General features: G+C 43.3%; 1 protein-coding gene across 3 annotated transcripts; it reads left to right on the top strand.

Annotated features, from left to right (window-relative positions):
• The first annotated feature begins 102 nt into the window (after positions 1-102).
• On the top strand, positions 103-9,538 carry ccnp (cyclin P). 3 transcript variants are annotated; one of them, XM_020048572.3, is made up of 10 exons: positions 103-3,063; positions 3,553-3,654; positions 3,989-4,120; positions 4,377-4,452; positions 5,753-5,925; positions 6,133-6,231; positions 6,870-7,025; positions 7,368-7,526; positions 7,676-7,854; positions 8,005-9,538. In XM_020048572.3, exons 2-10 carry the CDS (start codon positions 3,601-3,603, stop codon positions 8,180-8,182), a joined length of 1,206 nt encoding a protein of 401 aa, XP_019904131.1. In that variant the 5' UTR covers positions 103-3,063; positions 3,553-3,600; the 3' UTR covers positions 8,183-9,538. The 3 variants fall into 3 exon arrangements, 2 of the variants coding, with proteins under 2 accessions (XP_019904131.1, XP_012991559.1); XM_013136105.4 differs by lacking the exon at positions 103-3,063 and adding an exon at positions 3,097-3,161; XR_004575626.1 differs by lacking the exon at positions 103-3,063 and having other exon boundaries at positions 3,495-3,654; positions 8,005-8,955; positions 8,996-9,538.
• Positions 9,539-10,888: the final 1,350 nt, after the last annotated feature.

The raw sequence follows: 10,888 nt of genomic DNA on the forward strand, positions 1-10,888 counted from the left end.
ACTGTTTTTCTACAGAAGGAAAGGGAAGGTTAATGAGGTGTGTACCTCCAGGAGGGGAGCCATTTCTCTGCTTGCACTGTGGGTGGGTGGGTGGGTGGGTCGGGATGAAAGTGGATGAACAAACATTTGAATCGCAACATCTGTTATGTCTGCATCTGCATGGATGTCTTTCGGATTCTCTATGTTGGACACTACACGGCACAGTCAGTATGTTTTAAGGGGAAAAAGAGAGATGGATTAAAATAAAGGCTTGTTCTTCCCCTGGTGGTTTGAATAGCCCGGGGGAAAGAAGAGAGGACCACAAATCCAGTCTGGCCAATCCCTTGTTTGGAGCCCTGTCACAATGCCAGTCTGGCCAATCCCTTGTCTGGAGCCCTGTCACAATGCCAGTCTGGCCAATCCCTTGTCTGGAGCCCTGTCACAATGCCAGTCTGGCCAATCCCTTGTCTGGAGCCCTGTCACAATGCCAGTCTGGCCAATCCCTTGTCTGGAGCCCTGTCACAATGCCAGTCTGGCCAATCCCTTGTCTGGAGCCCTGTCACAATGCCAGTCTGGCCAATCCTGTTGGGAGCCCTCTCCAGATCTCTACACAGCCAATAACGAGGGAGTTCTTTTGTCCAGAGCAGCGTTGAACTGAATTATGGTCTTTAATCTGACTGGGGAAAAGCAACCTCAAACCAATTATCTGCTTCACTTATTCATATTATCAACAGGGTAGAATGGTTCATTGTTTAGAAGCCTACAACATCACTTTTCCATGAGTTACAATTTTCAAAATATGTTTTTGATGGAAAGCCGATGAAACAAAGAGATGAAATGTATACATTCTGTGCTGGAAAAACAAATACTACTCATTACTCTCCACATGCTCAACCAAAGTCACTTTTGTTTTAGCCAACCTTGCTGTTGCTTAGAGCAATCTGGCCAACTCTGCCGGGTTTTTGGGGGAGGTTTTATTTAATTTTTTCAGAGCAGTGCAACTGGCTAAGCCAAGGAGGCTGAGCGGTTCTAAATCCACTGCAATCATGCTGGTGCAAACACCTCCCACCAGGCGAGCCTGGGCCCGATAATCAAATCCCCCAATGGTTCCAGAAACCGGCACTTCCTCTGAGCAGGAATACCATTCAATCCTTTCCTCGAATCGTCTGTTCACTTATTATCTGGATGCATTGTTGTTAAGAGGTTTTTCTACAGCTAAGCATTTGAATGTTCAATCATGTATCAATTGTTATTTGTGATGAGGTCACTTAAAGTCTTCCATGATTGATGTGGGAGGTATTTGTTTTATTCAGTCAATTGTTATGGAAAATGGAATTGAACCTTCTCTTGGTGTGAACCAGCCACCTACCAGTCCAACATGCAGTGGAATGGTTGCTGGTGAAACCAAATTGCAATCCACAGTAAAGTGCTGTGACATTTTTTTTGTTGCCTTTTTTGAAATATTTCTTTACTCAAGTAACCTCAAAACATGTTTGTCATTTTTTTTGTCCATTTGTTTCTTAACTTTGGAAGACATTGTCTCGTTTAAGTATATATAATATAAATATATCGGGGGGGGGGATATATTGTCTATTTTGATAATTCCCATGCTGTTTTGTGTGCGCTCTCGTGCTCAACAGCAGGTTAATGTGGGCCATTGTAGGACAGCAGACGCGTGTTCTCCATCTGGATCCTTCAGCCCTACCTGAGTGTGGTCAGTGCTGTACTCGAGTACTGTGGCTAGGGCAAAATTCCATAATTTCACCATCCCCTTTGGACTTAGGCCCATATTTAGGCCTGTTAAAGGCAGCTTCGGAAACGGCAGGACCGGATTTCAGGACAACCTCACTCTAATGGACCTTTTGTCGTGTTGCCTTCAGTGTTAGGATGGCCACTAGGAGGTGCTGTAGATATTTTCTGAAGTTGGCACTGGCCTTAAAGCCACAATCTCTGCACCTTGCTGTTAAAATAGTGGCTACGCTTTGTCTAGTCAAGTAGTGTATGTATACCTAACCTGCAACAAATACCACTGATCCTCAACCTTTCCTGTAGGCTTTATACACAGACACAATAAAAACCTCTTCACTGGCTTTTTTTGTAAATGTCAAAAATGTCTAGAGTTGACAAATTCATAATTATTAGGTCAGCATTTTTGGATTTAATCGTTGCTTTGCCATGATTACCTTGTTTTTCTGTATTTTGAATGTGGTCCACAGTCACGAATGTTATCTTTATTCTGGTGCACCAATAATTATTTGCCTGTTGAGGTTTAGTTGGTGAGGAGGTCAGGTAATCATTAACGGGGGAGATGACAAATTATAATTTTTTTAAAACGAATGTCCTCACCTGCCTCCTTCTGAAAAGTTCACATTATTGCAGATTCAATTTGTGCCCCATCAAGTGATGAACAATGCATGATTTTGAGTTTTGAGGGAGGGAGAATTGATTTAACAAGTGTGTGGATAACCTGTCGCAGGACATAAATCCAGTCGCCTATAGGAATATTGTGAACATTTGATCACTAAGGTTTCCAGGTCATAGAGGAGAAAGGAGGGGGTACGAGGATTCCGCATTAACCTTTACAGAGTGAGGGGGGAAACACTGGTGAGAAAGGTGATGTGCCAGTAAAGATTCTTACATGATTTAGTGTTTGTGTCTCTTCATTTGGTTTACTGGTTGAGGGCAGATAAGTATAGCATATGCTACTTTCTGCAGTCATGCCCCTGAGCAAGGCACTTTACCTTTACTTGCTTCAGGACACTGCAGGAGCCTGCCTTTAGTTTGTGATGTGTGTTCTATCAATCTGGGCACTGGAACAACAAAAGTGATGCAAAGCAAATTGATCAATAAAGCAAACATTGTGTTACATTTTTTAAAGTGTGGAATGTGCTTGTTTGGTATGTTTGAGAGTATCAAATGACTGCAGGCAATTGTCAGCGGACTCTCCTACAAGTCACCTCATAAAGCACCTGGCTAAAATCCTCAGCCAATGCTAGCGGACTATGAGCGCTGACGTCCCCGGGAGAGAGAGAGGCTGCCAAGGGTTGGACAAAAGAAGGCTGAACCCGAGATGCGTACCTGCAGGTGGGTTTGACTCCTGCTTTTGGATTCCATACTTCAGGTGGAATTTCAAATGAAGGGGAGTTGGAAGTGTAGAGCCTCGGACTAGACGTAGACAAAACGTAAACCAGCAATCATGGTGTTGTTAATTCAGTTTAAGTGTTTGCCTTTTTATTGTATAGCCTATTGATGAAACTTAAGCCTCCACTCATGTGACTAGTCGGTCATAAATACGACTCATTATTATGGCCGTATATCGAGTTGTGTAGGTTAATTGACTGCTCAAAATATATGGCTGTTTACAATTTTTTTTTTGTTCAGTTCTGCTTTAGTGTATTGATCTGGTTAGCCAACATACTAAATATCAATGAATATTAACTGATCAGAGATGGTTCATGCGCATGCTAATCATTGACGTACTCCCAATTAGTTACTCACGTGCTTATTAGTCGTCCAGTGAGTTATGGTGATCTTTCATTTGTTGCTGTCTTCCGTCGTTCCTCGTGGTTTCAGGTAGCTGCAGGGCCTCTAGTGAATTTGCTGTGTCCGGATCGAAGCATAATGGCCAAGACCGGATTCTGCGATTCCATGCCTCTGCTGGACTTACACAAGAAGGTGTTTTTTGTTGTTGTTTTTTTCGTACAGGGCCTCCACGGAACTCGTAAAATTCCGAATATTGATCTTCCCATAAATTGTGCAAATGTAAAATGCGAGCAGGAGCTTGTGCGTTTTTGTAGATCCCTTTCCATGTAAAACAAATTGATAATGAACTTTCTAGGTTTGAAAACCGTTTCATAGAAGACGATTAAATATGCAATAATAATTTTCCTTACTAATTCTAGCTTGTGCTTGTCTGTTCATTCTACATTTAATATATGGTGGAAAGTAAAGAGGCCTCCCGGTAGTGTAAGTGGTTGCTTAGATGTATCCGTGTCCATTTCTCACGCAGACTACAGAAGAGAGGCGAGCCCCGCTGAGAGCCTGGTCTAACGCAAGTGGACCCAAAGAACGCTGGCATCCCCAGGAGGGAGAGGAGCAGCCCAGGGGTGTCCAACAGAAAACTGAACCGGAGCGCAGATGGGTACGACTTCCTCCCCCTGCTTCAGCCTCCCCTTTATTCGGTTTCATCTTCCCTAATTTTAACTCTGCTGTGAACGGTCACTTGGCCTTTCGATAATGTGCTTAACTCTTGAAATTGTTCTAATTTATACTATATCTTTATGCTAAATACTCTTAACAAAAATCGTTATGAATGAAATTAGTAGGACAAAAGACTGTATCAGTGCTCCATTCAGTGTAAAATCTCATCCAGGTTGCACCAACTTATGTTCTTACAGGTCAGGAGGTTGCCTGTGTCAACAGAAGATGGCATTATCATGGGCTTCCATGAGAATGAAAGTTCCTCTTATTCAGGTAACTGCAATTTACCTCTTTGCTAATATACATTGAACACATTTGGGAATTACCCTTTTTGTTTCTGTTTTTAAGCACTTAGAATTCAATAACTATGGGTTTATAATGTAGACAGTTTTAAATTGAGGGCAGTTCATTCATATCAGAAAACATTTAAAAATGGCTTTGGCAGTTTCTTATTAATTTTCTTATTAATGTTTGCATAGGTAGTGATCTGTCAATGTCTTGTCTTGATTATAGACTTTACAATTAGTCTGTTGCTGGTATCTGACAACAAGAGGACCAAAGAAATGTCAATCAGATACTAGTCAAACAAGATGCTATGAGGCAATGTTTGGTGTGCCAAAATGAAGTGTGTGGGACATTAGTTAGAGGGGACAAAGCAGTTAAGTCACCAATGCCAAACGACCTGCATGGAACACCACCATAGTTGATGAATAAGTCTCCAGGTAACATGGACGTGTCCCAGAATTCACCGGTAGAATGTCAGTGGGTACACAACACAAACCACTAGTAAGCTTCAAGAACAGGACACACAAGTTCAGTTCAAGTTTGCTTAAAAGTACCTTAAATAAATAAAAAGCCTGTTTAGTTCTGGGGGGGAAGTATTTTGGACAAAGACAGATTGGCTTGTATCAGAGTGATGGAAAGAGGACATTGTGAGAAAAGGAACCGCCCACGATCCAGGTATACCACCTATTCTTTAAAACATGATGGTGGGTTAGTGTTATGGTTGGCTCACTTGTCTTCATAGATGAGACTGCTGGCAGCAGCAGGATAAATGTCTGCTCAGACAAAACCAGAAAATACAGGGTTTTGAATGTACACGCTAGCGGCCTACACGTCTACATTGTCATAATGCTCGATCGGAATTATAGATGAATAGATTACTATTATTACTATTGGTCAATTTGATGCCCAGGCCCAATTTGATGCCCAGGCCCCGGATGCCTAGGCCTAATGACGCCACTGATGCAAAGCATATTGTACTAAACATCCCTTTATTGTTGGTAAAGTTTGTATGTTCAAATACTTTTGGCACCTTAAAATGGGATTATGTAGAAAATGTATGGTAATTTGTAAATGGTTCAGTTCAATGTGGATAAAAATGCCATAATATTAAAACTAATAGGCTGTACTTCAACCACATTGTCATTTTATAATTTAAAATCTTAAGTGCTGGGAAATGAAGCCACTGAAAACCATGCCACTGTTGCAATGCTTTTGGAGTTCACCGTGAAATACAGTTCAGTTAGCACTCTTGTCTGTTTTGTTCACCCTCTCTCCTCCCTCTGGTCAGATGGCTATAAGGAGGATGAGGCGGTGCTGCTCTACTTGCACGGCCTGCAGGGCCTCCACAGCCTGCAGACCCTGGTGCCTGGCCTGCTGCGTCATGAGATGGAGCTGGCTATGGAGAAACTGGGTCTGATCTATGACAGGAGCTACGCCTGGGATGTTTTCTCTGATATGATGGTGAGGAGGCATGAGGGGTGTCTTTCTGTTGGTTGGGGTTGAAATGCCAGACAACTTAGACTTTTCTTAGTTCCCGCCTCCAGGAAGGGCAGATGTAAGTTGAGTAGCGCTGGTTGCTGGCTTGTGCTTTTGGTCGAGAACTGTCCTGCCTTTGAATCCATTGTTTAGTTGCTTTGCTCTGCCTCATTCACTGACTGTCTTTTACAGAGAAGTCAGTTGCGTTTCACCTTTCCCAACGCAGACCTACCCAGACCATTCACAGACACCACACGTGCCATCCTAGTTGATTGGCTGATCCAAGTTCATGTGAGTTCCCTTCATATCTGCATTGTCTATTTATCTACAAGAATGTCTACAATGGCTCCTCCATTGGTTTTATTGATCATGTAGTTATATTATTCCCAATAGCCAGATACTGCTACTGGGCAGAAAGAGTAAGGTGAAAGTCTGGATGTTCTTATAGGTATGCTCCGGTCACACGACAACCCCACTGAAATTGCCAAGCTTTCAAAAACCCATTCCAGAAGTTATCTCACCTTGTCTGAAAGTGACCTCTCACTACCACGACCCCTCACTACCTCAGACATTACCAATCAAAGGTGCTGATGTGCAGCTGGCTGTTTGGTGAGGGAGATGCACTGCTGTCCGTTTCAGTAGTTGTCACTCCTGTGTCTTTTAAACCAGTGATTGGTTTGCAAGATGGAACGATTTCTGGTGGATGATTGTGTGACTGCAGTCACTGGTGTAAAGTGTGGTTGCATAATGATGGTGCAAATGCCATTCGCCGCAAATTCAATCTGTCATTTTGTGGTTAATCTGCAGTCAGATCTACTGCATCCAAGCTTTGTCTTACTGTCAGCTGATCAGGAGGGCAGAGGAAGACTGTTTGAGTAGTAAAATTCTGCCTGTAAAGTGATACCAATCACCCATTTTTCCTCCTACAGGGGGTCTTCCATTTCTCAGAAGAGACACTTTACCTGTCTGTTCACCTTTTGAACCGCTCCCTCCGCCAGATCAAGGTGAACACAGCCAACCTGCAGCTGCTGGGTGTAGTTTGTCTCTTCCTGGCAGCCAAAAAAGAAGAGTGTCTTCTACCTGAGGTATCTAACATCAGAACGGGGTCAAGTCATAGAGATGGTTAAAAGGCGTAACTGTGATGAGGTTACCCTCACAGGACCCTTCCAGGAATGCAAACACTGACCACTACTGGAGAAGGGGATTGGGAAGGGCTGTTTTTAGTGACCTTTGACTTCTTGATAGCTACTTCATTGGGTAGGGTGTTGTGCTATGATTTCTAGTAGTAGCAGTACTGAGTTGCTTGGTTGTGCCACCTAGCCGTCTTGAAATGTAGGTGCTGACTATAAGTTGCTCTACATAAACATGTCTGTTAAATGACTAACATCGACATCTGCTTGTAGTTTCTAACCCCCTCTTTCCTTCAGGTGTCTGAGCTGTGCTTCCTTATGGAGAACAGCTACTCTAAGAGACAGCTGCTTCGTATGGAGCGTCGGGTCCTCACAGAGCTGAAGTTTGAGGTGTCACACAGCTCCCCGCTGCATTTTCTGCTCCTCTCCGCTTCCATCGCCCACTGCAGCACCAAGGTAGGCGTTCCCCGCCGAGATACAGAGGCTGTTAGTTGTCAGGTTTTATTTGAGGACATTTTGAAGTAGGTTCTCAGATTACCATCTCAAACTTTATTTAGCGTTAGTATTGTTCTGCGGCACCATGGGTCACTCTTGTCTTCATCCAGGTGGTGTGGATGGCCCGTTACCTGCTGGAGCTCTCCCTACTGGAGGGACAGTGTGTGGTGTTCCTGGCTGCCCAGCTAGCCGGTGCTGCCCTCTGTCTGGCCCGCAGGATACTGCAGGAGCCCCCCACACCTGAGAGAGAGACCGCCTGGTGTATTGCCTCCAGTATCCACATGGGCAGGTGAGCGGAGGCTCTTCGTTTGTCAAAATGTTGTTCCACGCTCGTATCCACACTGGTTGGAATGTAAAACTGGCAGATGATACCGGACCATTTTCGCTCTCAGGCTTGTAGGAGTGTAATGTACTTTCTAATGAGTCCACCTCTCCACAGTGAGGCAACCCTGTTGAAGATCATGCACATCCAGGCAGGAGCTGCAGCCCGTGCACAGAGCAGAGACACCTGTGCCACTTTCCTCAAGTTCTCCACAGGGGAGACCATGCATGTCAGCAATCACCTGGCCTTGCAGAGTGCTCCCAGTCTGCTGAGCCTCACTGCTACACACACCTGAAGCTGAGCAGCAGGTTGCAGCTGACTTTACACACACCTGAAGCTGAGCAGCAGGTTGCAGCTGACTTTACACACACCTGAAGCTGAGCAGCAGGTTGCAGCTGACTTTACACACACCTGAAGCTGAGCAGCAGGTTGCAGCTGACTTTACACACACCTGAAGCTGAGCAGCAGGTTGCAGCTGACTTTACACACACCTGAAGCTGAGCAGCAGGTTGCAGCTGACTTTACACACACCTGAAGCTGAGCAGCAGGTTGCAGCTGACTTTACACACACCTGAAGCTGAGCAGCAGGTTGCAGCTGACTTTACACACACCTGAAGCTGAGCAGCAGGTTGCAGCTGACTTTACACACACCTGAAGCTGAGCAGCAGGTTGCAGCTGACTTTACACACACCTGAAGCTGTGCAGCAGGTTGCAGCTGACTTTACACACACCTGAAGCTGTGCAGCAGGTTGCAGCTGACTTTACACACACCTGAAGCTGTGCAGCAGGTTGCAGCTGACTTTACACACACCTGAAGCTGTGCAGCAGGTTGCAGCTGACTTTACACACACCTGAAGCTGTGCAGCAGGTTGCAGCTGACTTTACACACACCTGAAGCTGTGCAGCAGGTTGCAGCTGACTTTACACACACCTGAAGCTGTGCAGCAGGTTGCAGCTGACTTTACACACACCTGAAGCTGTGCAGCAGGTTGCAGCTGACTTTACACACACCTGAAGCTGAGCAGCAGGTTGCAGCTGACTTTACACACACCTGAAGCTGAGCAGCAGGTTGCAGCTGACTTTACACACACCTGAAGCTGAGCAGCAGGTTGCAGCTACATGGGAATAGGCTTGTCACTGGTTCGGTGACGACAAGGCATTTTAGGATTGTGCTAAATCAGGATTGCATTCTAATGAATTCAGGGACATCTTGAATGAGGATTGACTTCCACAGGACAGCAGTAGATCTGTTGAACCCCAGTCATCTTTTCCCGGACTAACTTTGCATACTGTAAATGATTGAGCTTAATGAAATAAAGGCTTGTGCGAATACATTTGACGTACCTCGTCGAGGAAAGAGGTGCAGCTTTTGGGGTAGGCTTGGGATGTGAATGTAATTTGCTGTACCAAACTACCTTGTTTGGTCAGCTGGACCGTGTCACTTTTGGCCAGTGCCACATTTATTTTATGCTCTTATCTTACATCTAATCAGAATGAATGTTTTGTATTTTGATGTTTGTCTTTTTTTACTGTTTCTTGTAATTTGGTCAGTTAAGTGTTGGAACAAAGTGATCGTCCAGTGTTTAAATGTGCCAAATGGTTTAATATTACTTTTAATGTTAAATAAAAAAAATAGTTGTGCTGCTTCTAATTCTGTCTGCTTGCATTATTTTGAGTTATTAACAGGCTTTTAAAATATTTTGGACCTTAGACTGATGTATGTACAGCCTCCATGGCTTTTTTGGGGGGTCCTTGCTTTGTCAGGCTTAGTTACTTGCATGAGTCCTAGTGGTAGCAGATGGTCACCCAAACATTTTTTAAATCTCCATTGACCTTGTTTTTTGTGTATTTATTGTTTTACCAGGACTAAGCTTAATCTTTCTGTGAAACCAGCTCTTGGTGTATGTCCATGTACTTCAATTTGACCCCATAACTCATCACTTGACAGTCTGCCTTGTTAGTTAGATGGATATTTCTGACTGCTGAATTTGTAAAATGTCAGGAATAACGACTAATCTAGGAATAGTTTAAATTTATAAATGGCTCCAATTGTTTGTCTCAAGTCTCTCAGAGTAGGGTCGAGCTAGTTCGAGCACTGCATCCTCTGGTTTTATTGCTGTCCCCCACTTCAGTGATTTGATTGAACTTCGTGAAATTCTCTGTGAAAAACATGTTCTGTTGCCGCAAAAACAACGTCGGGGAATCCAATCAATTATTGTATATGCTGTGTTCATTTTGTGATTAATGTAAGTAGTTTATTTTAAAGGTTTCTAACGTCTCTATATGGAGCTGGAAGGACTTACAGAAACGGACCTAAGTCTGTCAAAATTGTGTTTCACGTTACCTCTGAATTAAGATTGTCAACTGTTTACGTTATAAAATATACAGTCTGAGGTCTCATTCATCTAAATAAAACCACTGTGCACTGAGGCATGTGCTTCATCCAGATTAAACTGGAAATATAAAGATCTTACATCCTCATGAAGCTAATAGATCTTACACATTTTTTATAGACACTCATCCCTGTGATGACCAGGTCTTATCTTTTCTTACAGACAATGACCTAATGTCAGAGTTGGGGAGTAACGGATTACAAGTGAATTACGAAAAAAATAACAATTAAAAAAAGCAATTTGAAACATGAATAAAACAAATAACAGAAAAGGTTAACACATCCTTTGATTTTGGGTTATGTTCAGATAAACAGCCATATTCTAGAAGATTGAGGGTTATTGGATTAATTGGAATGACTGAATATCTGACAGACCTTTAGTGTGTAATGTAGGGATGTAGCCCAATCATATTGAAGTAGAAAGCAATGGTTTAGAAACCCTTTCCAAAGGCCCTGTACAAAACCCATAAGTTAAAATGAAAATTTCCGTTCAAACTATGTAAACTCTAACACTGACTGATCCAGCAAAGGGTGTTCAACTGGTTATAGGCTATTCCTATTTGTTTTATAAGGCCTCTTAATATTAAATTAATCTAGAAGTAATTCAAA

This window comes from Esox lucius, chromosome 1 (assembly GCF_011004845.1).
Source record: "Esox lucius isolate fEsoLuc1 chromosome 1, fEsoLuc1.pri, whole genome shotgun sequence".
NCBI classification, from domain to species: Eukaryota; Metazoa; Chordata; class Actinopteri; order Esociformes; family Esocidae; genus Esox; species Esox lucius.

Coding starts and splice junctions, on each gene's coding strand:
- ccnp (XM_020048572.3), top strand. CDS start 3,601: ATGGCCAAGACCGGATTCTGCGATTCCATGCCTCTGCTGGACTTACAC. Junction 7,026..7,367: donor AAGAGTGTCTTCTACCTGAG/GTATCTAACATC, acceptor TCTTTCCTTCAG/GTGTCTGAGCTGTGCTTCCT. Junction 7,527..7,675: donor TCGCCCACTGCAGCACCAAG/GTAGGCGTTCCC, acceptor GTCTTCATCCAG/GTGGTGTGGATGGCCCGTTA.